Genomic DNA, 27244 nt, shown 5'->3' with positions numbered 1-27244 from the left:
AGGCTGTAATCTATAATGTAACTAGTAACTAAACTTATCTAATACATGTAGTAGAATAAAAGGTCAATTGTTGGATCCAAAATGTAGCGAGTGGAAGAATAAAATAGCAGAAAATACTCAAATATTCAAAATTGTTCTCATTTACAGTGCATTACATTCCATCACTGCATGTACTCCACATTATGGCACAGAGAATCAAGTCCATGATCTTAAATGAATAAAAAATAATGATTCATAAAAAGAAATACAAATTATAAAAAGGAAATAGAACTGATGGAGAAACAACATAAATAAAACATGATTCCTGTTACTGTATAGTTCTGTTTTTTAAACCTGTTTTAGTAACTGTGTGTAATATATTCTTACGTGATATTATCAAATAAAATCAACACATTTACAATGAATTCAGTGTCATGTTTATCATGCTCAAAATGTAAAATGACACACATACAGTCAGTTTTGATATCATGATTCATTTGACATAATATATAATTTTCCATCCGTGTCCAGAAAGCAATCGGATGTTAAGAGTAGCAGAATAAGAGCATGAACGATAGATTTGCTGGATATATTTTTTTATTTTTTAAATGCTACGTTTGTTTGTTTTGTTTTTTTCTTATGTGTTCGCTTCTTTAAATCTATTGGTCATTGAGTTTTTTGGCACTCGGCGGTTGTCGTGGTTTTTCCCACATGACGTGAAGGCAGCATCAGATGATGACAGCGGGTCATCAGCAGCACACAGGCAGGTGTGGTCGGTCGGTCGGTCGGTCGGCGGGGAGACATTCCGACCGGAGCGGTGATCCAGACGCTTCCACCGGGACAAAACACCGTCTGCAGGGCGCGGACCTGAAACTATGACCCACCGACGGAGCACCAGGCTCACCACAACGACCAGAGTAAGTGTTTTTAAAAAATGGCCGAGCCAAAGTTTCTCCAAGAAGTGGGAAGTTTTCTGACGTCTTGGCGCAGGGAGCGAGTCGGTGGCAGGCCAGGGTCAGGCCCGCAGACCGTGGCTCCAGACTGGGTAAATACATCTGGAGGTTTTAAAGTCTTCTCGCTTGTTAACGCCAGGACGCGTCTAATTAAGCTCGAATTTAAAATCGTATCAAGAGTCGTGGTCTCTCTGGTTCTCCGGTTGGAGTATTCAGCGCCCAACTTGAAGAAATGTTGATTTAATTCGCTGTGTCGTGCCGCTCGTATAGCAAGACGTACGGCCGAAACTTCAGGTGACAATGCAAATAAACGACACCTCGGCGTCCGGACACGTCTACATCTGTGTGCCGAATTAACGAGCAGTTGCAGTTCGGTATTCGCAGATACATACAGGTGATTTCACGGCTAAGAGAAGCGTCAGTGACTCGGATTTCCCCCAAAAATGTAGGTTTTCGGGGGGAGTTTGGCGTATCGTAGAACATGTCAGGCAAGGTGAGTTTTTGGTCGGTGTGGCACAAACCACCGGACTCTAACAGCTCAACTACAGCCAGGTTAACCAAGTCCAGTTCACTGTAGCCGGTTCTCCTCAACACGCAGGTCCACATCAGGTTAACGTCGACCTTCCGATGACCAACTGACGATGACGTCTGTGGAATTCTACGACAAACGACGTAAAAAAAAAAAAAAGTCAAAAACACTCAGATGTGTTATGTTTTTATTAAATCAGGCACATGTTGGGTGACACACAACAAAGCCGAATGAATGATGACTAAAAATAAGACTTAACAAGATTCGCTGTAACGTCCTGAGACGTGTTTTTACCTTTGCTGCTATACAAACAAACATTAGATCGAAGATTTTCAAGCGCAGATTCGTGTTCGGGTCTTGACACGCAGATGATAAACTGTTGGGGCTGGATTAGCTCGCATTAGCAAGGTCTCACTAATGACTTTCAAAGGCAGTGGCAACCTTTCCTGTTTTCATGGAAAGCTGTGCCAGTCATCCAGCCAGTCATCCAGCCAGCTCCACTGTTTTACTTCCCTGTTTATCTCGGTGGCAGTGAGGGAAAGACACCGAGCTCCACAGACTGACTCTCAGGGAGCTGCTGCTGCTAACTGCTCAGTTATAGGATGGGGGTGGATAAAGCAGGATGAGGAAGTTATATTTAGTGACTCAGCTGTCGTTTGAGGAGCAAGGAGGGAGGTAAGGAGGGGCACACAATGCACACAGCAGTTAAATTAACTCACAATGAAAGTGGTGAGCCGCCCGATTGATGTGATTTCTCTCTAACTTCTTGTCATTTCCCCTCCTCTTTCTTTTTTTAGCATCTTTTAAACCTGGGCTAAAGAGGCAAGAAGCGAGAGAGCCCTCCTCCTGTAATGAAACAGGGAACGGTCGACTTTTCACCCAGCCACCAGAGGAACCGAGGAGAGATTAAGTGGATCAGCTTAAAGGAACCTCAGCAGATGTACCCACTACTGAAAAAGAGGAACGCCTCAGTTTCTCACTTCTTCTTTGAAAGGGATGGAGTTGATGAGTGAGCGGTGGATACGTTCAGGGCAATAACTGGATTTACGATAAGCTGTCAGAGCAACAACCGCACAATGTCACGTCCCTCAGCTTTGGCGCTTTAGATGTGTGACTGTCGGCGCTTCGACCCCTGTGAAGACGTTGCATTCAATGTGGGACTGTGTCCAAAGGAGAAAGGAGGGAGTGTCCACGCTGCACTGACACAACTGTGAATTTAAAAATCAACGACCGAATGTGAGAATCTGAGTCGTTGGAGTTGGAAATCCCCTGCAGGAGTGTCACTGGGTTGAACTGGAACTAAGGTGGAACCATGCGATCACGCTCAGCCGTCAAGCATGAATCATAAAGCTCCTCACATGCATTTTGTTTTCTGCTGCTTGCTGTGGTTTCACTTTGAAACCAAAGAAAGTGATGTGATCGTTTGAACTGAAACTCGAGCATGAACCCAAAATAAAACGTGCCGAAATTCAACTGGAAATGTCCTCGTGTTGGCATCGGACTGCCTGTGATTTCTGGACAAACTCTTGTGCTGCTCTGAGCTCGTAGCATCGGGAGGTGGAAATAAAAACAAACACTGGGGAGACTGGGAATATCACCTCCTCCTATGAGACTGATTTTACTTGGACATTCAGTAAAAGGTCATCAAGATGGCGGGGAAGGACTACAATCATCTCTTTAAGCTGCTCATCATTGGAGACTCCAGTTAGTACACTTTCATTAATCTAAGGTTCATTTACGGAGTTCTCAGAGGCGACAGATGTGTGATGTGTGAGCTGCGAGAGCTGAAGGCAAAGTTTTTCTGTCGAGCTTTCAAAACACAAAATCTAATGTCTTTCTTCAGCTCCACACAATTCTGAGGAGGCCAGTAACTAAAGTGGCAGCGCTGAGTTTTATATACGGACACTTTATTGATCCAGAGAGAAAAGCCTCCAGCTGTGTACACGACACACACAAGAAAATAATAATGGAAACAGAAACAAGAATAGTTCACTGTCACGTGTTCATGTTAAAGAGCAGTTTGTAAAATGTGGGCAGAATTTGAGTAGCAGAGTGTGAAGAAACTACAGTTTGCATCATATTAAAGACGTCTCTGTTCTGTGTTGTAGAGATGTCTGCTGAAGTTAGCATGCTAACCAGCTAGCACCAGCCTGTCCCGTCCCCTCACACCACTTTATAGCTCAAGAGCTGATGGGTAGTTTCAGCCGGGAGGTGTAAGAACAGCCAGTTCACAACTTGGCCTAATAAGTCAACAAAGTAAACTCACAAAATGTGAAGAAAGGAAAGATTTTGACACCTTTTTTCCCCGTCAGTTAATTGAACTAAGACGGGCTTTATCTCCTCGTTAACTCACTGTAAAACACACTTTATTCAAACTGCACACAAACTGAATCAAAGTCACCAGCAGAGTGTTGGTTTGTCTCCACAATCACTTCTGGTTCGGTCCAGATAAATCCTCAAATCCAAGACGTGATGTCCGACTGTCTCTCTCCCTCTCATGCATTTTGACTAAACTTTGGGGATTTATTCACACAGGAGGTGAACTCCTTGTGATGTTATCAGAGCTTTACAGTTTCATGGAGGGAGGATTTATTTCTTCAGTGGACAGGTATTTGCTGTGCAGATTCAGATTATTGATGCGTCGTCATTATTTAGATTTTAGTTTCATTGTGATAACACAGTTCAGTTTCACTTTTGGTGCGATGTGTATTTACAGTAAGTGGGCTGTCACTCAGGATGGGACGGTCTCGTCTCTCTGAGAATAAACTCGGCCATAACTGGTTTGACTGATCCTGATTGGTCACATTCATTTCCTCAAAGCGAGTTACCTGCTAATCTTGTCCCTCTGATCTGTTTCTGTCTCTCAGATGTGGGGAAAAGCAGCCTTCTGCTTCGCTTTGCAGACAACTCCTTCTCTGGTGAGTTAATACAGTTTGCTGCAGGTCAGATGTCAGTGAACGCCTCAGCACCACGGCTTATATTTATCAAGCATCCAAGAGTAGGAAGTCCGTTCATACTGGAATAAAATCATCAGAGTCACATTAGACAAAGAGTTGGAAGCATTTTATCAAGTAGAGTCATCTTATCTTCTTCAGTGTTACGCAGATCTGTCCTAACCTGTCAGGAGCTCGAGGAGGAGGAAACAACATAAAGAGAATGACAGAAATCTTCCTCTAACATATTGACTGAGTTAAATATCTAACATCCACAAAGCTGTGCCCATTTGGAAGGAAGCACATTTCTTTCCCTTCACACCAAACAGATGTGAAACAGGGCTGCAGTTAAGTTAATTTTACAATTAACTGATTAATCAAATGTTGGAAAACTGAAAAAAATGTTCACCGCAATTTTCCCAGAGCCCAAAGTGACGTCTTCAGATCACTTCTGTTGTCCAACCAACAGTCCAAAACCCAAAGACTCTTTATTTGGCGTCTGTCTGCAAAATGTATTTAATGTATTCAGCCGATGGTTTGGATGATAATCTTATCTGATGTTTGAGGTTGTTTGCTGTCTGTTGTTCATGTTTGGTGGAAATGGCGGTCAAATCGCAAAAATACAACCTGGTTCGTAAAGATTGTCGTCTGGTCTCCTGCAGGCAGCTACATCACAACCATCGGCGTCGACTTTAAGATCCGAACAGTGGACATCGACGGAGAGCGAGTGAAGCTGCAGATCTGGGACACAGCCGGGCAGGAGAGGTTCAGAACCATCACATCAACGTAAAAACCTCCAGATGAAAACCGCTTTCATGGTCACTTTGATGATAGCGTGGTGGTGTATTCAGTTCATTGTGTTTCATCTGTCTCCCTCCAGGTACTACAGAAACACACACGGTGTCATTATTGTTTATGACGTGACAAATCCAGAGTCGTTTGTAAATGTTAAGAGGTGGTTGAATGAGATCTCCCAGAACTGTGACAGCGTCTGCAAGATCCTGGGTGAGTCAGCTGCATTCATGTGAGTTTAAGAATCGTAAAAAGATAAATTTGCATCGTTATAGCAGCCGAGGAGGCAGAAAAAAAGAGATATTGTAATGTATGATGCTGTAATTAAGGAACAGCATCGTACAGTGATTTAGCAAAACTCGTTTACACTCTTAACATCATGTCGTGTGTTCAGGCTGCCACAGCAATTAGCTGCACAGTCTCAGTTTCAAATAGAGGGGCAGCAACTAATGATGAGGATGTTTTTTTTGTACTTTTTTATTTATTTTCTTTACAATTGATCAATTTAAGCAGCTTTCAATGACTGTCAACATCTTTAATTTAGTCAAATAACATGAAAAATACAGACAAATAAGAATAAAGTTCTTGAGTGAAAAGGTTCCTGTCTGTTCTGTATATCTACAATGTGAGAATCTAAAAGCAATCACAAAGTTCAACTTGTTGGTTTTTAATGAAAGAAATCCTAATATGACTGTTTTGTGATATTTTTAGACATTTTTGAGTGGCAGAAAAATATTAGTTCAGTCAGGCTGTGGCGACACTAAACACTCAGAGAGATAAAAGATCATAAAAAGTTGAAATGGAACCAGCCTGCACTCGTCCTGAAAGAGTAGAAATGAATATAAATGTTGTTTTTTACTCTCTCAGTGGGAAACAAAAATGACGACCCTGCCAGGAAGCAGGTGGATACCCAGGATGCTGTGCGTTTTGGGGAGTCGATGGGAGTTCGGGTGTTCGAGACCAGTGCCAAAGAGAACATAAATGTAGAGGAGGTAAGATTTATATTACTTTATACAGAATTCCCATAAGATCATATATGACATTTCTCATACATAAACTGTCAGAGCTGCACGTTCTCGTCTGTGTCTCATCAGCTGTGACCTCAAACTGGGATTATTTTTATTTTTGATGGTGACGGCTGCTCCTCTCCTGTGTGAAATCAAAAGTGAATGAGAAAAAATCTATAGAACAAAACTCTAATTACAGGTGGGACACGAACTCGTTGCCCTCTGAAAAGTCATTTGTACCGTCCACTCAGCCAGCTCATCATACTAATACTTCTCTGATTGAGCATTTTTATACTGTATTTCCTAAAGCCTGATTTTTTTTTACAAAAGGTTTTAAACAGAAAATCTCTCATAAAACCACACAAACAGTCTTGCAAGACAGAATAACACCTTCCATACACAAAGATGAGGTTAAATACACAAACGATTGAAAATCTGGGCGGAAGACCAAGTTTCTGGAGTTTTTGAGAGTTCTGTTACAGGACGAGTCTGTAAAACAAATAAATACAGTAATGATGATAATAATAACACAATAAGGGGAAATTAACTGATGCTTATTTAATACACGAGTCCTTCCGTCAGTGTAGTGTCCTGTGTTTTAGTGGGGGTATGATCATATCCAACCAGTGTTAATTCTGGGCCTTAAACAATTAATCAGTTGTCCAAATAGTTGCAGATTTCTGTAAATCAGCTAATCAACAAATCCACTTATTGTTTTAACTCAGTAACACGCTCCAGTACCTCTGCAGACTCAGTCTTGACTTGTTCTGTTGCGTTCCTCAGATGTTCATGGCCTTCACACACATGGTGCTCCGGGCCAAGAAGCAGAGCCAGAACCGAGCTGAGCGGGAACGAGAGCGGGAGAAGGACACGGTCAACATGAACGCCCAGCGAGACCGAGACCGCAGGAAGAGAGGGAAGAAGTGCTGCTGAGGCCCCGACAGACGACGGCGCCGCTCATCGCTCAGCACTTACACAGAAAACATTGAAACAAGATTGGGAAACGGTGCCTTAGGACATCAGTGTTCTGTTTCAGACATGAATGTTTGAATATTAACTGCGCCAAGTTACGACACAACTACAGGTCAGTCTGCTCTACTGAGTGTAACGCAGGCAGGGGGATTAACAGTCTGTCAGCACTGACTGCACGTAACAGCCTGGAGGTTAAAGGATCATTCTGGTGTTTTTGAATTTTTAGTCCTTTTGCTACAGATCGTTGCTCGTTGGGCAGTGGTGCCTAAAAATGGAGATGTTGATCCTTCTAAGACATCTCTGCAACCACCTGCCGCTTTAAAATGACTTTCAGTTGATTCATGCTTCCAGGAGGTTGAATCCTAATATTTTACATTAGTGCCAATGGTTAACATTTCCACCAGAACACAAAACGTCTGTTGAGAACGTGACCCGTTATCCCAGCTCCCATCTCTAAGGCTCTACGAATGGCTAAACTATTAGTCTTTGTTGAACTGCAATTAACAATCAGTCTGTCTATAAAAAAAATATGAGAAAACAGTGAAAAACATTTCCAAGAGGCCGAGGTGGTGTCATGTTCTGTTAACTGGACTAACAGTCCAAAACCTAAATGAAATGGGTCGTCAAGGTTCAACCAGAACAGACTGCTGAAAAATAAAAACTGAGCGACCAAATCTAACGTTGAGATGTTTCTGACCAAACACCTCGATATTTACCTCCTTTTTGGATCAGTAATCATCAGTAGTGTGGATATAATGACTAAGTGGGCACCTAAGTTATGTGATAATATCCGTATAGTGTCATCACCATAATGATGTAACACCAGTATCTTGCCCAGTCCTCGTGTTGTTGGTGACCTCGAGCCTTTACTTTTAATGCATCAAATTACATTTTCCACTTTAACCCAAAAAATCTTAAATGTATTGAACAGGGGCCATTAACAACTGAGCGTCTCCATCCTCAGAGGATGAACCTCATCACATTTTCTTTCAAGCCAGCTTCTCTCCGGCTGTAAATGTGGCTAAAGTCGTCCATATGTTGATGTTCCACCAGTTTTTAATGGAGGTGTGTGACGAACACTGCAGCCTGTAGGCCTCGCTGAAATGAAATGTGTCATTCTGCCACCAGTTTTTAGCTTCATTGTGACATCTGGCTTGAGACAATCCATCACACAACATCATGCACAGATGAAAAGTCTCTGCAAGAAAACAGCTGCTGCTGGTGAGATTAGAAAAACTGCATTTATAACTGAAAAACACAACAATCCGCTCTGAAATCTGGTGGTTAGATGAGTGAGAGATACAAAAACACTGGAATGGACCTTTTTAACTGAGTGACTCACTGTTATGTGCTGATGTTTTCATTTAATTGTCTCGTCTTAATACAGTTAAAGTATGTTATTGAAAGGGAACTGGTTAAATGGTTAAATTCGTTACTAAACTGTAACAGACACATTAACCGGTGTGATGAGTGCAGTTTAAAGTCTGTCTGCCTTATTTTAGTTTAACGAGGCCGTAATCCAAGACTACAGGAAGTGTTCAAGCCCGGAATGTTCCTTAATAGTATGTGGTTGTTTTTTTTTTTTTTATGTAAATCTCTGTTGCCTAGCAAACGTGTCAAAATCCAAATAAAGCAATAAATCCAGAGTTCTTGTTTCTATCTGCAAATATTTCTTCATACAGAAATCAATGTGTGATTCGAAGGTTTACAAGAATATAAAACTAATTAAACACCTCCTGCCTTGATTTCACATTTGGATCCTCCAACAAGTCGTCTTAAATTGGAAAAACGGGGGCTGATAACACCAGTGTTTCAAAAATCTTGAACAGAACCAGCTGAAGAACCGGCGTTAATGGGTGAAAAAACAGCTTTAGTTAGCTCGGGGAATATAGGAGAAGTGTTTCAGTGTTGTGTTTCAGACTGCAGATGAAGGTTAGAAAATGTGCAGACAATGATTAGTGCTGTAAAACAGGAAACATGTGTTCTGCTTCTGACATGAAAAGAAAAATGGAAATAAAAATGTGTCCATGGTTGATTCAGCTCAGACAACATGAGACATTCAAGAGCTTTTATAATAATAATACATCAGTTTTATACGTCAGTGTTTGACACCAATAACCTTCATAACAACTTAATTTCCAGTTTCAGCATCATCACTGCGTGCACTGGTGTTTGTGTGGTGGTGGTGCTTTTATTTTGAAAAACCAAACCTTTCAGAGGAATGGTCCTCATAAATGATGCATTCATATAAAAAGGAAAGTCCATTTTGACACGCTGGCAGAAATTCTGCTGGATCACCCCAAGACTGAAGAACTTCTTCCCAACAGCTGAGGAGAACAGGATTTTCCCATATTTCTCACGGCACGTGAATGCAGCGTCAGATTACAGAAGTTCTGTCCATCATCAGTTGGATTTGGGGAGCCTGTAGACGCCTGCAGACACCATCAGCTGATGCTCCCTGACCTTCCTCTGCAGGAAGGCCTCCAGCTCGTTGACGTCCATCTCCGTGACGACGGGTCCCGTGGCGACGAACATCCGCAGCATGGAGTGGATGCGGTCCAGCGTCATGCTGTCCAGGTTTGTCAGCATGGCCTGGATGTAGGCCCAGAACAGCTGCAGGGACAGAACAGGCGGGTGAGATTCTTCTTCAGTCACTGTGCATCTAGTTTACTGTGTGTGTGTGTGTGTGTGTGTGTGTGTGTGTGTTCACCTGCAGCTTCTCCTCCCTCTGCTCTGACTGGGTGGTGGTGTTGGAGTCTCTCTCCTCGTCGCTGTCGATCAGCATCACGCCTCTCTCCATCTTCTCTTTGGACGAGCCCGTCTCCACCACGTAGTAGCGTCCTCCCGCCTCCTCCCTCAGCACGCCGTGCTGCTGCCACAGAGCCAGCTTCCTGTGCACCAGCTCCTTCGGGGCGCCCAGTTTCACACTGAGCTCCTCCAGAGTCCAAGAACCTGATGGTCGACAGACAGTCAGGTCACTGCTAATTTTACCTCCACTTACATTTTCAAGACTTCATTAGAAAAAACATTAACTAGCTGAAATGCACATGGAGGTGGAGTGAAATGTTGAAAGTCACTATAATTTGGAGCAAATATTCTCGTCACTTCACGTGCACAAACACAAAAGCATAAAAATCTCCAATTAAATGATGCAGGTTAATAACTGCTGTGTTATTAAGACGACAGACAAGAACTGTTAAGACACAACATTTCACAGCTGTTATAATCCTGGAAAAGACATGAATCAGTTTGAATCGAGAGGTCGTACTTTTTTCCTGGAAGTGCAGGATGATGGCAGCGTGGATCGGGGAGACGGTGAGGTTGGTGAGGGTTCGGTCCTCCAGCTCCACGTCCAGAGTGACTGAGCCCAGGTGAGGCTTCCAGCTCAGCGTCCTCATGGCCTGAAGCACACAAGACAAACTGCTGTTAGTGTCTGTTCACACACAGGTAGGTAGAGGTAAATTTACACACACAAGGTAAATTTACACAAATGCTGCAGAATTTTGCATTGCTGCAACGGGCATTTTGTGGTGTCCAAAACAACGTTGAAGTGTGACTGTCGGAGCAACACTGACATCAGGAAAATTATGTTCTACTAGTTGTTTCTTAAAAAGCAAAGTCTGAATGGTCAGCTGTCGTACTGTCCTTGAATGCATCAACTGCAGATGTTTTCAACAGAGCCTCTTGAGTAAATAAATGAAAATAAAGACGACGTCACGTTGACTGTATTTCATATCCAAAAGACACAGAAATAATATAAAAGTGATATTTTTGAAATGGACAGAAATTCAAAAGCATCCTGGTTCGACACACAGCGACTCGCTGTAAACTCCACCTTGAGTTTCTCGTAGCGGTGTGTGTAGGCCTCCATGGCCTGCAGGACGAGTGGGGGAAGCTCCAACTTCTCCTCCTTCAGCGGAGGCCAGAACTCCGAGGACAGGATGATGGAGGACAGGGACAGCGGCGGCTGCTCCTCCTCGCTCAGCCTGGACTCCTCCTCACGGATGTTACTGTTGATCCTCCGAGAGTCGGCCATGTCCTGACACAGAGAGGGCTTACTGATTATTCTGATTATTTATAATGAATCCAGCTGCTGCTATCAACACCTTCTATTGAGACACTTATCATTATTTATTCATTTATTCTTGACGGTGCACTGAAAATCTCGTACTGCTCAGTTTTACTTCACCAGTTGTTTTCATATTTTATCCTGTTTTATTAACATTTTCAATCTGATAATTTGATAACATGAGTGCATGAGGATGACAGAAACCAAAAGTGTTTACCTTCAGCATGACCTCGCAGTAATGCATGTGAGACTCTCCGAACCGGAGCTTCAGCAGCTCCACGTTACGGATTTCCCTGCAAACACACAACAGAGGACAGAACCACGTGAAGAACAACAGACGGGGACACTTTGGACACAACCTTTGTCAAAACAACCAGTGAATGTGAGCCTCTGGTCAGAGTTCAGTCGTACCTGGCGGTGTTGTAGTTGAGCTGGTGCAGCAGTCGGTCAGCCAGCACGGCTCTGTACTCATCGATGAAGATGTCTTTACTGCCGTAGATGCTGACCAGCAGGCTGATGATGTCAGACGAACGGCGTTTGGAGCCCATTTTATCTAGAAAAAAAAAAAAAGTCAGTCAAATCTAAAATCGAATCAAAATCGAACAGGCAGGAGAAATAACACTTCCTGTGTGTCTGACCGGGGACGGCGTCTGTCGGATCTGGCGTCCAGTCTTCTGGGTCGTTGCCTTCTTCGTCACTGTCCTGCATCTCCAGAGTCACCGGGTCTCCTCTGGACAGCTCCGAGGCCAAATCTGTGCAGCCCTCTGCGTCTCCAGTCAGGCCGGCTACGATCTGCCTCACGGTGTCTTCTCGAGTCCTTGAACACACCACGGACACTTGTGATTTTAACGTAGAAGCTTTTGTCTTTTTGTTTGAAATGTTTCCTGTGGATAAATAAAGTTTGATACCAAACTAGAGCACAAAGATTAGAAACGATTAAACTACAAACACTGAACTATATTAAAAAGAACGTTTAAATACCTGTTAGTGTGAACTGACTCACCTGAGGTACTTGCGGATTGGTTGGCAGGCGACCTGCAGGATGACCATGGATGGGTCCAGCTCCCTGAGGGCCTTGATGGCTGAGATGTAAACCGTGAGGATGTCCGACGTGTGAACTCCTGAAGGCACCAAAGACCGGATCATTTAAAGGAACAGTTCACCCAAAAAGTCCAGTCATTATTTCCCCCACATTATCACTTTATATCAACATGTGGGTGACAAAATAATGACTGATTTTTACATTTAAACTCAGTTTTAAACTAGCTGTATTAAACCAAACCGACACTGAACTGTGTCTCTGTGAGCTGCCGACTGACCTGGGTGCAGCAGTCGGCTCTCGAAAGCAGATTTGAGCGAAGTGAGGAGCTGCTGTCTCTGATTGGTTCTTTCCAGACAAAACTTTAAATCTTCAATGGCCGCTTTGGATTCTGGGAAATCTGAAAAACAGAAAAAAAAGAAAAGTCAGGAAACACAAACATTTCTGATCCAAACACAACGACTGGTGCAGAGATAACTCCAGGATGTATTTAGCCTAGCTTAGCACAACAACTGGAAGCAAAGGGAAACTGCTAGCGTAGTGAAACAACTGCAGTCAAATTCTGATTATGTAAAGAATTTAATAACCACAAGTTGTTTTGTGTCTCACCTCTAATGATACTGAAGAGCTCCTCGATCCTCATGTTGACGTAGATCCTGCAGAAGAACTGGTGCATGTGGCACCTCCACTGCTTCAGGACGGAGCTGGCAGGCTGGCCGGCCTGCATGCTGGGAACACTGGGAACACTGGGAACACTGGGTACACTGGGAACGCCGGGAGCAGCTACGTCTCTGTCCGCCTCACTTGCAAACACTTTGCTGAGCCAGCCCAGCACCAGCTCCAGCCACTGCTCACACAGAAAACATTTAAAGTGAGGCTGACGGATTCATCCAGAGCTTCAGGCTGCTCTGATCAGGACGGACGGATGTTTTACCTCCTGGAACTCCAGCAGGAAGGAGCGCTCGTATTCGCCCCTGCAGTGCTGCTCCATCCGCTGCTCGATGAGCTTGTGCAGGATGGAGGTGACGGCCTCGGAGCTGACCCACTCCAGCAGCTGGAGTTTAGAACTACACACACATAAATAAACTTAACAAATCCTCACTTGAAGCACTAAACAAATTCATGACATGCTCTGTGTCGTACACAGTAAGTCTGACTGATGCAGACCACCTGCTGTGCGTTCCTCTCCTGCAGTTTGTTGTGTGTTTTTCTAGGGTTTAATTTTTCAGTATTTTTCAGTGCGAGATGTTGAGTCACTGCCTTCTCTCTTAATGCATATAATGAAACTGTCCATCAAGTCAGTAATTAAATCCCACTTCTATTGTTTACATAGACCTGATTGTAGTTAATTTGGCTGCAATGTTAATTTTAGAGGGTTTTACATTTTATGGAACCTGGTGGTGATTTTAAGTTTTAAGCATGTTCAACTTAAATTAAGAGTTGTGGCTCTTCTCTAACTGTGTCTGTGTGCTGGTTTGATGAAGTACTGATGAGAAGAACACTTCATGTGTTACTAAAGATTGTGTGACTCACAGTATGTGGCTGAGCTCCTGCAGTTGTTCCAGGGCCTCCTGACACCAGCACTCCTGCGTCGGGACCCCGCAGCCCCGACAGTCTCCTCCCTCGGGGCCATCAGGAACCTCGGCCCCGTCCTCGGCCTCCCCCTCCTGGTTCATATAGACAGAGAAGGTCCTGCTGTAAAACTCCAGCACTCGCTCCTGGAGGACCGGGGAGGGCGAGAAGAGGAGGAGTGCCCTGATGATGGTGAAGGCCCGATCCTGGAGGCCTCGGGGCCCCGGACCACAGAGACTCCCTCGGCCCTCGTCCTGCCACTGGCCCAGTCGCTCCAAACCACCTGTGAGGAGAAAACAGTCGATGTTTGAATATCGTTGCTGATATAACTAAAGAGCTGAACTCATCCACTCATTCTATTTTCTACTCACACAGGAAAGGTTCCAGTCGGCCTAACAGAGTCCGAAAGGTGGTGAGGAGAACCCAGGCCCTGCCTCTCTCCTCCAGCTCGTTCTCCGGCTGTTTGAGTCCAGACCAGAACTCTGGAACCACCGAGGAGGACAGACGCATCTGTAACATCTCCAGCAGCCAGCCGCCCAGCAGCCGACCCAGACCCTGATCGCACAGAACACCCAACGAGTCTGAGAGGTTCTGCTCGGTCACCGAGGAGCCAGGAGACGTCTGAAACATGGAGCAGGAGGAATGATCTCGTCAGACACACATGCAGTTTCACAAACTGATGTCAGGCTTGTGTTTTGGTTCATGCGCTTAACTTTGGTCAGTGGCTTCACCCAGATTACTGTTGAATGTGTAACGGTGTCAGTACAACTGATCTAAAATGAATAATTTAAAGACACCAGGCCAAAGAGATTTCATACATTCTTGGACATCTCAAAAGGGTTGACTTGAATCAGAGTAGACTGTTCTGAGAGGAAGAGGGAGAGGATGATGATGAGGCTGGTAACAACTTCTTAATATATCACAGTTAACATTAATAGCAGGCAGCTTTCTTTGGGTTGTGCAGAGATCAGCAGGCAAACAGCTAGCTAGCAGAATGTAGCAGACAGATATACCAAAAAACAATCAGGAAATCAAAGCAAGGCAAATAAAAAGTTTCATGTAAGCCGAATGAAACAGAATACCAAGACTAATTACTAAGTCGTCCAAAGTAAGCTCCCCCCGGTATGACCCATTGCTGAAAACGAGAAAACATTAAATCTTATTATATTTGAACGGAATTCAGCGGCCACGGTTCACTCCATATCGACTTGCGTGTCAATTTGCTGCTTGAGTCCAGTGATAAATTTCTCTCACCAGCGCTGCGGTGACAGTCTCCCAGGCGTCAGAAACCCCTTGTTGTGTTGTGGATCCCAAAGGTTCGGCTGATTCCGATTCCATCACACTTTCCTCCATTTTCTGAGACTTTCTTCACCAACGAACGAACTAGCTAAGGTGAGTAAAACATTTAAACTTCGGGTTGTTTAGTCGTGTTGTAACGTCGCGCACGGTTATACACGGGTCCGCTTTTTCATTCATGTGGTTTGTTAATGTCTAAAAACGAAAAAAGAAAATCCTTTATAAAAGTAAAACTGTTCTGTTGTGATTATTTTAAATATCGTTACATGGTCTGTGCTTTGGTATCGCGGGTTTACTTCTTCTTCGTCTTCTTCTACCGACGAGTTTCCGGCAGGCTGTAAACTGCTAACAGGCTCGACGCTGCCCTCTTCAGTTAGCAACACGACGTACAATGGCGGAATCAACGCTTGTGTTAATAGCAACTTATTTTGATGCAGTTTCATATAATTTGATTACCATTATTAGCACTGTGAAGCAGACATGGCTACTACTTTGTATAGATTATGTCCCGTGTACATCTGCCCTCTAGTGGCCACGTTGGCTAACTACAACTGTACAAAAATCAAGTTAGATATATTAAGTATAGAATCACATCCGGTTATACCCTTCAGTATAAAAGTTTTCCAGCAGCTGTAGTTACGCCTTTTGTCCGCCAGAGGGCAGTGAACTCTCAATATCACAGCGAGTATTGGTAAAATTAATACAGCAGCTTTCAAACAAAATGCAATTCAAGGTGCTTTACAAGTGATTGAAAACAACATGGTATGAAGACAGGTTTAAAGATGGATGCCCATCAATTACAATACAATGAATAGTACAAAAAGGACAAAGAATAAAAGATAAAAACAAGTAATACAAATAATAAATGTGGTGGTGGTGAACTACATCTACAGCCCAGCAGCATCGAGTTAGACACAGTAAGTGTGGTAGTGCTTCCGGTTACGATACAAAGTAAAACGATTACAGTAGCTGTAGCTACATAGTGTGGCCACAGGGTGGCAGTGTAAACTCCTAAATTACAAACCACAGATATTATCAGTCAAGTGAAAGTGTGTATCTGGATCTCTTCATGTTTTTCACTCAAAATAAAATATGTTGTTGGGTTTCATTGACCACTAAAGAAATTATAAGAACAAAGCTAACTTGATTGGTTATATAATCAAAACTGTCAGACTTATATATATTAAAAAAGTAACAAGGCTGTACAAAGCTGTATTCTTTTTTGTTTTTTTTGTTTTTTTTTAATCTGCATAATCATTTTATTTACTTTTTGAAATACTGTGTCCCATATTCATTGTTATTAATCTAATGTATAAACAATACATATAATATAATAATAGAATAATTAAGAAAAAAACAATGTTATGCGGATTAAGGTCATTTTTCAAAATTCATAAAGTTAAAATATCCATTTAAAAAATAAATTTAAAGCAGAGCTGCAGTGGCGCGCTGCGGCCACCAGAGGGCGATGAACACTCACGATTCTTCTTCGCGACAACCGTCAAGTCAAACATAATGGCATGCATTCACTTCCGCTAGTGGCATTCAAAATAAAAGGGAATTATACAAACGGCCTAAAAGAATAACAATTTTAAATGGCTATACAACATGGATTCATCATCTGACAGTACGAATAAGGGTAATACACAGGTACCAGACGTAACGAGGTTCAAATTGTGGTGCTGTTACGTGATTTTTAGCGTGATGAATCGAGCTAGCGACAGTTCTCTGCTTGAGTCTTTTGTTTTGAAAGTACCGTGTCTACATGAGTCCCGCAGCTAACAGCGGCGCACAGAAGCGTCATCATGGCAGCGGAGAGCGAGTGAGTTTGTTGACAGCTCTTCAAAATGAACCCCCGAAATCCTCAAACACGTTTCATGACAGCCAGATTATCTGCTGAACCTCGTATTCATGTAGTGATCGTCTCGGTGTTCGGGGTCACATCTGATGAGACGTAGCAGCTAACGTTGATTAGCCGCACAGGCAGTGAGCTAACACGCTAACGTTAGCCTGGTTCGTGTGGACGGTTAGATAATAACACGTTAAAGCAGATGTTTGTGTGATAAAATGTGTTTTTGTCCGCAGCGTGCTGTCTGAAATCGAGGTGCTGCAGTCGATCTATCTGGACGAGCTGCTGGTGAGCAGGACGGAGGACGGGTGAGACAACAGCTCAAAGTATCATGACATCACTTTGCTTCATTAGCTTCGACTCAGTTCTGATTATTCAGTGTTGGGCTGCAGCTGGCAGAGGTCTCTAATGAAAACATTACAGTGTCTGCAGCGTTAAAGATGCTTCTAATCCAGACAGCTTCATGACACCCTTCAAACAAAACCACGTCAGTGTGGTCAAGTTTTATACTTGAATACAGTTATGAGCTCGTAATACTTCATATTTTGGGCTAATCTATAATACTGTACTGCAGTTAAGACGGAAATATTGCACTTTACTATCCACTGCATTCAATCAAAGTGCAGATTCAGATTAACACTACAAAATGGAATCAATACATAAATTAGGCATTATTATTATTATTATTATTATTATTATTATTATTATTATTATTATTATTATTATTATTATTATTATTATTGCTTAAGATTGAGACTCTATTGATCACAGGCGACCATACAGATGAAGCACAACACTCAATGAGTCAGAGATGTTGGGAGATGCAATAAAAAGTCAAATGAAATGTGTTGGATTGTTTTTGGGGACCAGAAATATTCACAAAACACAAAATGAGAATTCACATATATAATGTGGGTGAATGCAGCTCTACTGTTATCAGCTATAAAATGAAAGTGAATCAGTGATTAAATTAAACAAATAAGCCCCCAAAACTCTTAATTTACAAGAAAAGCAGGAAATCTTTACAGTTAAGAAGCTGAACACAGTTTCACCTTCTTACCTTGGAAAATGACTGAAATGTTTGATAAAACACGAGCAGTGGCTGACTGTCTGAATCAGGTGGCAGGATCTGGTGTGACAGCATCTCAGGAGCTTTCTGCAGCTCCGCTCTGCTTCTCCATCTGAACCACCAGCTGTCACATGCAACGAAATAATCCATGAAACCAGAACAGACACACAGATTTTATCTGCTGTGAAAGTAACCAAAGGCTTTGTGACGTCATCATACAGGTCTGTATTACATCATCACTCACTGTGGACGTCTTCAGATCCATATACAAGTTTGTTTGCTTTTCGATGAGTCAGGAACAGACTTTAGACGAGTCATCATAAATGAGTATTAAGGTCATTTTATTGTGAATTAGTGTGATTGTTATATTTCATCCAGATAATTTGGACAAATCTTTCTAACTAATGACATTTCTGAAAATATGTAAATAATATAGATGTTAAATCGACATATTTTTAAATGGAGTTTGGCACAGAGTGCCTACATGGAGCCGCTTGTTTTCTTGATATCTGATGACTCAGGACTTTACGTGTTGTGTCCTCAGGGGCTGGGAGGTGAGCCTGGTCTTGTACCCGTCCACAGCCGAGGACTCCGTCTCCCAGTTCGTCCGACTCACCCTGACTTTGACCCTCGATCAGCAGGTAATGCTTCTGTTATCGCCTCAGTGTGGGTGCAGGCTGAGACACATTCAGTGTTTAGTTTTGGTCATTTTGTGGATTTGTGCACAATGATGACACGAATGTTCGTCATCAGACTTGAACCTGAGTCATGTTTCACTCTCTGCTGTTGTGTCTGCTCAGTATCCATCGTCTTCTCCAGACATCTCCATTCATAACCCGCGAGGTCTCTCTGATGACAAGCTCAGCAGGTAACCAACTGAAGCTGCAGACTCGCTAACTGTCACTACTTTCATTTGTACGTTTCTATATTAATTGTATAATCTTTTAATCTTGTGTTTCTCTCAGTGTCCTAAAGTGTCTTCAGCTGGAGGCTCAGTCCTGTCTGGGCTCACCTGTGTTGTACCAGCTCATCGAGGTCACTACATGCAGTGTTTTCTTTCAGTATGATATTGAAGAGTCTGTGATCTCTGTGATATCTGTTATCTACTGAAATAATACATTTAAGTAAAAGATTTCTACCTGTTCTTCTGTTTTTCCTCCTCCAGAAAGCTAAAGAAATCCTGACTGAGAGCAATATTCCCCACGGAAACTGTGTCATCTGCCTCTATGGCTTCAAGGTTGGTAGTTCAACGTCAGTTTCTCCTCCGTTTCTTTTACTCCTCATATCGTCAGCTGACGTCAGACTCTCTGAATGCTTAAGATTACTTTTATTTCTTTTATTCTGTTAATGGACTTTGGTTGGGAGAGTGGCAGACACCGAAAAATAAAACATCCATTTATAGGATGTTGTTGCATCAGTGATGTGTTCTCTGTTTGTCTTCAGGAGGGAGAGACGTTCACTAAGACCAGCTGCTATCACTACTTCCACTGCCACTGCCTCGGCCGCTACGCCAGCCACTCTGAGAGCGAGCTCCGTCAGAGGGAGAAGGAGCTGGAGGAGGACAAGACCAGAGACAGGACCGACTACCAGGTCAGAAGAGTTCTGCTCAAAGAAATCGTTTGGCGTCTTTCTTTATTAGCGGTTTAATCACTGACTGGTCTCACAGGAGCTGACTGTGGTGTGTCCGGTGTGCAGAGAGCCTCTGACGTACGATGTCGATCAGCTTCTGTCCTCTCCTGCACCTCAGCTGCCCGAGGTAACACCATCGCTTCACTTCACAAAACAGTTCAACTGAAGCGGTTTTCCAACGTGAAAAACTGCAGTGTCGATCTCTTTTTCATTGGAAAAATCAAGAAAGTAAAAGTTTTGTGTTTGTTACTCAGCTGGACGAAGCAGCGATCGGTTCAAGTTTTCAGCAGAAGTGGTGTGAACTCCAGAAGCTTTTAGAGAGACAGCGGTCTAAAGGTGGAATCATCGACCCAGAGGTGGAATCAAATCGATTTCTCATCCACATCAACGAGGTAAGAACGGATCAAACATTACTGGGCCAGATTTAGCAAAGCTGCAAACTGTGCTGATGTCTGTGTGAGCAACATGTCCCACAGAGACCAAAGTTCTGAGCAGTAATATTGCTGCAAATAAGCTGAAGTGACTGCAGAGTTGAAATAAAAGGCCGTTTTATTCTGTTGACAGGATTAAGAGGGGCCGTCTCTAAGTTAAGAGTAAATGGAATGAAATTTGTCCCATTTGTTCACAAAATATTCTCTTTGATTTGCTTTGCTGAGCTGAAGTTTAACCACAAAGACTTCAAGCCACTTGACATGAAGGCAAACTCAGTTATTTTGGGAAATCTGTCCTTTGCTGTCAAACTCTGAATCAGATAAGAGGATGGATTTCCAGCACAGAGAGTCCTGAGACATTGTTAGTTTCATGTTGAACATTTACAGTGATGCTTCTCACCTCCCACAGACTCCATCTGTTGCTGAAAATGGAAACCTGGATGTGGATGACTCCCCTGGTCCCCCGCTGCCCTCAGTCTCCAGTATTTCCTCTGGTGAACCTGGTGTCAGAGCCGAGCGGTTTGCTCCTGGACTGACTCACTGCAGAGGCGGGCAGGGCCAGAGGCGTCAGAACCAGGTGAGGGGGCAGAGGAGAGGAGGTCGGTCCAGACCACAACACAGGAGAGCCGCCCCCATCACAGAGCACCTGGACAAACTGTCTCTGTCCTCAGACTGCACTGAGGGACCAATCAAAGCCAAAGCTCAGGGTAACCATGGCCATCAGATGCAAGTTAATGCAGAAGTGTGTGAGTCTAAGACAGGCAGGGACGTCTGCGCAGAGCAGCATGACACCGTGCTGTCTCCAGACGACCAGCCAGTGTGCCAGGCAGCCTCAGAAACTGAACACCCAGAAGGTGCTCCAGACTCTGCAGGCAGCCGCGTCCACCGTGGACGAAGAAGGGGTCCTCACCGACCCGTCCACCACTCCGGGGCCCCTGGGCCTGCACACTACCACTGGGACGGGCGAGGTTCAAGAAGCAGGGGAGGGCCCAATAACCTGTACAGCGGAGGAGGGGGGCCCCGAAGGGGTCATGGCAGGGGCTTCCAACACAAGGTGGTAGAGAGGGAGAGAGGAAGAGAGGAGGTGCTATGACAAAGGGCGACAGGAGGGCCAATGAACAAATGTATGTGTGCCTCCATCATCGAATTGCATAGATTAAAGCCCTGCACCAGGAACGACCTTCACTGTAGTTTCCTTCACTCCTCTACATCGCCGTGCTCCTGGTCTCTGGTTTGCACTTTCATGCACACTAAACTCAGATACAGATGGTTGTTGCTTTGTCTTGTGGTGCAATATGACTTGAAAGAACTACAAATTAAAAATTCTTTGGATGTCAGTGTGTCTGTATTTCCTGTTAGTTTATAATAAGGTTCTGTTCAGTTTCACTGACTGATGCAGCTTTAATATTTCTTCTTTGAATTATGTGTTGAAGTTTGGAAATGTGTTGACAATGATGCAGAAAGTTTAGTTCAGACAGAAAACTGAGACGAGAGCGGTCTGTGGGACAGTTTATTCTTTGAGTCCACTCGATTTAACAAAGGTTACATTTACCTGAACTCTTTAATTACTTGTGACTTTGCAGATTAAAATATAAGAAAAACCTTTAATGAGATTACACAATAGATTGCATAGTTATACTATAATTTAAACCACCCAACAGTAACTAAAAGCAGCTCCATCAATGTCAAACTAATAATAATCAGGTTGTACAATACAGGGACAAAAGAGGTTTAATTTTCCAAACCTCAGAGAGTTTGGTTCTGGTTCTGATCAGGATGATTTTGTCCTGAGTACTGTATGGCTGGGACACTGAGATGGTGGTTTTCTATCAATACTGTAACTTTTTGGGCCCCAGACACTCGGGCGGTCCTGAAGACTACACATTTATGGTCTGTGTGTGTGTAATTTGATGAATTACATGTTGTTTAATCCTGAATGTTCTATACTAATCACAATATAAACAGTGTTGGAGAGGGCTGTTGAATTAAAATCATAAACTGTGTAAATGCAGATGCAAATAGTTTTCATTCTATAATAGTTTTATGTTGAAAGTTGAAATCTAATCAAAATAGTGCAAAGACTCATGGGAGTTGTAGTTTGTGAACGTTGCATCGTAAGAGAAAGTGAGGCGGAGTCAAAGAGGGCGGAGCCTACGTCCCACCGGCGCCATCTTGGCAGTTTTTTTTGTTGGGAGACCAGCCCCTGTGAGGTATCTGCGCAGGGTCGCAGAGGCGTGTTGTTGTTTTCAAAACGACCGAGGAAATGACTGGCGGGAGCGATTTTCTCAAAAGCTACAATAACAACAAGGACTCTGAACCCAGGATGGACGTAGACATGGATTCCAGTCACATGGAAAGTGAGCGCGGTGATTTGGACAGTAGTATCCCGGCTGCGTGCTCCTCTAACGGCAGTGGCGGGGAAGAGGACGAGGCGGAGGCCGTTGGCCGTTTGAGGGAAGCCGGGGGCTCAAGTAGTCAGCACACGCCGGACGGAGGGGGAGTATATTGCGGCGGCAGGGAGCAGGAGGTGTCGGTCGAAATTGGAGAGACGTATTTATGCCAGCGAGCCGACAAGACATGGCGTGAGTGTTGATTCTGTTCTGCTTTCTCACAAGCACTCCAGTTAATGCTAGCAGGTAAATGTTCGTTGGTCGAGAGAAATTCTAACCAAACTCCATCAGATATTATTAGTGTTTTGTTATATTGAGTGTTTTGAATGATGACGGTAAGACGAAAGTCGATGGTTTTTGAACTACAAATGCTTAGTTGGTCTTTCTAGAAAATTCGGCATAAGTGGTAAAACGATAACACTGCCAACAACAGGAGAACCAATTCTAAGATTAATATATCACCTGGTGAAACGCGTAGTAAGTCGCATTATGTTACTGCCGAACAGTATAATGGCTCAGTATACAAAACACCACGTTTTCTCAGGCGGAATAACAGTAAGAGTTTTTGCTAGAAAGACAAAGATGTATCCGAGTTGTAGAAGTCTGAATGGAGTTTGGCGAGACGTCCCATTTAAGATATAGCCTGCAGGTGTATGACATAAATACCTGTGTATCACCGCTTTGTTGGACAAAGCTCTCACTAATTGATGGACTTTGCTCTCTTTTCAGACACAGCAGAGGTTATTCAGTCCCGGCTGAATGAACAGGAGGGCAGAGAGGAGTTCTACGTTCACTATGTAGGATGTGAGTATATCACGAAATATTGACGTGCTCATCAATGCAATACACATAATCTAAGTTGTCTAATTTCACCAAAACTATCCCTGCTCCGCTGTTGTCTGGCTTCCTTTTTTACCTGGTCCTAATTTGGCCACCTGCTCTCCATCTTATCCTCTACCGCTATACTAAGTGATCTTCATCTGGTGTTCTTTGGCTTGCAGTCAACAGACGCCTTGATGAGTGGGTAGGAAAGGCCCGTCTGGCACTCACCAAGACAGTGAAGGACGCAGTGAGGAAGAGCACGGAGATCGGAGGTGTTGGTGATTTGGGTGAACAGCCTGAAAGGAAGATCACTCGCAACCAGAAGCGCAAGCATGATGAGATCAACCACGTACAGAAGGTGGAGGCCTTTTATGTTACCTACTGATTTCATGCTGTTTCTGGTGACACTCTTTATTTGGTGGTTGATATTTATCTAATGGAGTTTTCCTTTGCAGACATATGCAGAGATGGACCCAACAACAGCTGCCCTGGAGAAAGAGCATGAGGCGGTAAGGTGGCTGAGTCATGTGGTGGAACTGCCTTTTGTATTAACAGTTCATGGTTTTTGACGTTTTGCCATCGCTGTGAAGTTAAAACAATCTCCCTCATTCTGCTGCCTCCTTCAGATAACCAAAGTGAAATACGTGGATAAGATTCAGATAGGAAACTTTGAGATCGATGCCTGGTATTTCTCACCGTTTCCTGAGGACTATGGCAAGCAACCCAAGCTGTGGATCTGCGAGTACTGCCTTAAATACATGAAGTACGAGAAGACCTTCAGACATCACTTGGTCAGTTCAGTTCTTACTTTGGTTTAGGATGTAAGAAGATTTGTGCCTCCTCGTAGAATCATCTTTTTACATTTGAAACATTGGGTTTAAGCAAAGAAAGATTATTGTGTAATCTTTGTTAATCTGAGAATGGAAGCACAAGTTTTTTTTTCAATATTTACTGAGTTTTGGTGTCAGGCAGAATATCTTACATGTTTTCTTGTACATTTATGAAGAAAAGCGTCCTTTCTCTCTGACTAACATCTAACATCAATGCATTTTTTTTTCACCTGTGAAACCTGAATCTTACAAAGTTTGGTAACAAGATGAACAGCTGACAGTGATTAATGTTCATTTGACCTTTTGACTTTTGTCTCCTCAGTCTCACTGTCAGTGGAAGCAGCCTCCAGGCAAAGAAATCTACAGAAGAAGCAACATATCTGTGTATGAAGTGGATGGGCGTGACCACAAGGTGAGCACACCTGAGAATGTTAGAAGATATATATTCATCTGTGTCTGATCAGTTGTCTCCGAAAGATGATTGTTGTGATGATGTTCACTGTTGGTTTCTGTTTGCAGATCTACTGTCAGAATCTTTGTCTACTAGCAAAACTATTTCTCGACCACAAGACACTTTATTTTGATGTGGAGCCTTTTATTTTCTACATCCTCACTGAAGTCAACAAACAGGGAGCGCACATCGTCGGCTACTTCTCCAAAGTAAGGCTCATTTCTGATGTTTTTACAGTAAAGTGGACTTCAGTCCTAATAACAGCTTTTAAACCGGCATTGTTTACACCCAACCATCCATTTTCTGTTTACTTTTATTTTGTTTTATTTATTTTTTTCAGGAAAAAGAGTCTCCTGATGGGAATAATGTGGCGTGTATTCTCACACTGCCACCGTACCAACGCAGAGGCTACGGAAAGTTCCTCATTGCTTTCAGTAAGTAATGACTGAATCTTCACTTTATGATGAAGTATTTGTTTAAGCAGGCATGTGCCTTTATTTATGCACTCACCTTGGTCTCGTGGTTGGACTGCAGATCCAGCTCACGGTTTCTCACCTCACAGAGCCGAACTCTAGTCCATAAATCATACAGAGATCATGTCAAATACAGAACATCAGCTCACTTAAAACACGGTTTTTAAACAAATACATTTTAAGCAAAACACTTATTTGCCAGTGTAATAAACATTTATTTTTGCTGCTGTGTGTGCAGGTTATGAGCTGTCCAAGCTGGAGAGCGCCGTCGGGTCTCCAGAGAAGCCTCTGTCTGACCTGGGGAAGCTGAGCTACAGAAGTTACTGGTCCTGGGTTCTTCTGGAGATCCTGAGGGACTTCAGGGGAACGCTGTCCATCAAGGATCTCAGGTAGACACACAAACACTGTCTGATAACAAGTGACATCATCAGACACCCAGCCATCGTATCTGTTTAATGAAGATTCCCCTCCTCCCTCTTTTCACCTCCAGCCAGATGACCAGCATCACGCAGAGTGACATCATCAGCACGCTGCAGTCGCTCAATATGGTGAAATACTGGAAAGGTCAGCATGTTATATGTGTGACACCCAAACTGGTGGAGGAGCACCTGAAGAGCGCCCAGTACAAGAAACCACCAATCACAGGTAAGTCTAGATGTTTTGGATTTTACACAAACCTCCATTAATTATATTCTTTTGGGGGGTTTTTTATGTTTCGCTTGGAAGAATTTATCTTTTTTAGGAGGCTGAACTTATCGACTTATGTATGGCGTGAATAACTATTGTAGCACTGAGATTCAGTTGGTGGGTTTTAAAAAAATATTTTCTGAGATTCTGCAACAATTATTTGATTATTTGGAAAACATAATATGCAGATATGAATTGATAAACAGAACATTCCTCACTTGAAGCCCTAATCATAATGTTTTCACAGATTTATGACACCCACACTCACTTCACACAGGAGCTTTTTGGGTCACTATTGTTCGCACAGGATGGATGTTTTTGTAGCAAAATGCTGCATCCACACAACATCAGCAGCATGAGAAGAACAGAAAAACCTCCCATTATTCAAACCTTTGAGTTCATTCACATTATTCCAAAATGTTATCACCCTCTCCACTTTGTTGTCACACCATTTAATTAGCCTATTTTAGCTCCTTTTACTCTGTCACGGTGATATGATGATGATGATGTAGTTAATGTAGTTCTACGAAACAAGTGGGCGATGTCATCACTGGTAGAAATTACAATATCTCGGAATCTAAATTTGGACTAGGAGGCTCACCAGAACAATTTTCCATCTGTTTTTTGTTGAATACAGTCTGAACAATTGGCTGTGAACGCATCAAAAGCGGCGCTGTTGTCGCAAAACACAGACACGATGGTGCGAGCTCAGGGTTTACTCTCTTTTAAACGGTCTCAATCTCAGACTCGTCAAAATGTTCCTGTAGCTCGAGGGATGGAACCAACAATTACTGTTTTACAAAATCAGGAGATGTTAAAAAAAGTCGGTATGTGTTTCCAAAAGCGAGAGATGACATCCTTAAATGTTTTGTCCACAACCCACAAGATAGGAAAGAGGAGGAAAGAAACAAGAAAATAATCATGTTAAACAAGCTGGAAGCTGTGTTTTGATTTGTCTCCTAGCAACAAGACAACATGATGGAGTCTTAAAATACTCCTCCGTTTGTTTTGTGTCACTCATGGTTTGTCTTGTCTCTCTCACAGTTGACACGATGTGTTTGAAGTGGGCGCCACCGAAAAACAAACAAGCAAAGTTATCCAAGAAGTGAGAGGACGAGCCGGTGACGTCACATCTGTCCGTCTGTCACCTGCAGGCTCACCTTTTCTCCCGCTCGGATGAAAACTCCATGTATATAGCTGTTCGTAGCATCCGTCAGTATTTTCTTAAAATAAACATTTTAAAAAATCTACACTTGTCTCCTGTTTGTTTCTTGGTTAATCAAAACATGTCCCAGAGGTCTCACTAATGAAGGCCGCATTCCATTCAGTTGTTTCTGTTCCAGGGCTCCATGCTGAGCATACAGCGCTTAACTGTCAAGCTAAATGGGACGGAGCCATTTTGAAAACACCTGATTCTTCTCTTGTAATCACGAGTGAACATGTTTGCTGTGAGGAGGGTGTGCAGAGGTTTT

General features: G+C 43.1%; 4 protein-coding genes across 5 annotated transcripts; 3 read left to right on the top strand and 1 right to left on the bottom strand.

Moving 5' to 3' along the window:
- The first annotated feature begins 575 nt into the window (after positions 1–575).
- On the top strand, positions 576–8811 carry si:dkey-16l2.16 (ras-related protein Rab-35). 2 transcript variants are annotated; one of them, XM_037088247.1, is made up of 7 exons: positions 576–896; positions 2259–3165; positions 4329–4379; positions 5057–5180; positions 5275–5399; positions 6054–6178; positions 6977–8811. In XM_037088247.1, exons 2-7 carry the CDS (start codon positions 3111–3113, stop codon positions 7124–7126), a joined length of 630 nt encoding a protein of 209 aa, XP_036944142.1. In that variant the 5' UTR covers positions 576–896; positions 2259–3110; the 3' UTR covers positions 7127–8811. The 2 variants fall into 2 exon arrangements, with proteins under 2 accessions (XP_036944142.1, XP_036944143.1); XM_037088248.1 differs by lacking the exon at positions 576–896 and adding an exon at positions 1997–2136.
- A 408-nt stretch (positions 8812–9219) lies between these two features.
- On the bottom strand, positions 9220–15640 carry anapc2 (anaphase promoting complex subunit 2). Its single transcript, XM_037088198.1, has 14 exons — positions 15100–15640; positions 14217–14466; positions 13807–14128; positions 13208–13340; positions 12883–13120; positions 12554–12673; positions 12238–12355; positions 11873–12051; positions 11646–11787; positions 11452–11527; positions 11001–11204; positions 10434–10566; positions 9876–10117; positions 9220–9778 (listed from the first exon to the last, which is right to left on the bottom strand). Exons 1-14 carry the CDS (start codon positions 15196–15198, stop codon positions 9569–9571), a joined length of 2466 nt encoding a protein of 821 aa, XP_036944093.1. The 5' UTR covers positions 15199–15640; the 3' UTR covers positions 9220–9568.
- Positions 15641–16881: 1241 nt separating this feature from the next.
- On the top strand, positions 16882–21459 carry rnf25 (ring finger protein 25). The gene is made up of 10 exons (XM_037088212.1): positions 16882–16963; positions 17227–17298; positions 18604–18700; positions 18860–18927; positions 19025–19094; positions 19225–19296; positions 19503–19649; positions 19726–19815; positions 19943–20080; positions 20529–21459. Exons 1-10 carry the CDS (start codon positions 16947–16949, stop codon positions 21210–21212), a joined length of 1455 nt encoding a protein of 484 aa, XP_036944107.1. The 5' UTR covers positions 16882–16946; the 3' UTR covers positions 21213–21459.
- An 826-nt stretch (positions 21460–22285) lies between these two features.
- On the top strand, positions 22286–27022 carry kat8 (K(lysine) acetyltransferase 8). The gene is made up of 11 exons (XM_037088210.1): positions 22286–22701; positions 23239–23313; positions 23511–23689; positions 23787–23840; positions 23958–24122; positions 24484–24573; positions 24681–24821; positions 24953–25046; positions 25324–25474; positions 25576–25730; positions 26817–27022. The coding sequence occupies exons 1-11, from the start codon at positions 22383–22385 to the stop codon at positions 26879–26881; spliced, it is 1488 nt and encodes a 495-aa protein (XP_036944105.1). The 5' UTR covers positions 22286–22382; the 3' UTR covers positions 26882–27022.
- The last annotated feature ends 222 nt before the right edge of the window (positions 27023–27244 follow it).

This window comes from Acanthopagrus latus, chromosome 23 (assembly GCF_904848185.1).
Source record: "Acanthopagrus latus isolate v.2019 chromosome 23, fAcaLat1.1, whole genome shotgun sequence".
NCBI classification, from domain to species: Eukaryota; Metazoa; Chordata; class Actinopteri; order Spariformes; family Sparidae; genus Acanthopagrus; species Acanthopagrus latus.
Note: the sequence above shows the minus strand (reverse complement) of the source record. Positions and strands in the feature narration are given on the sequence as shown.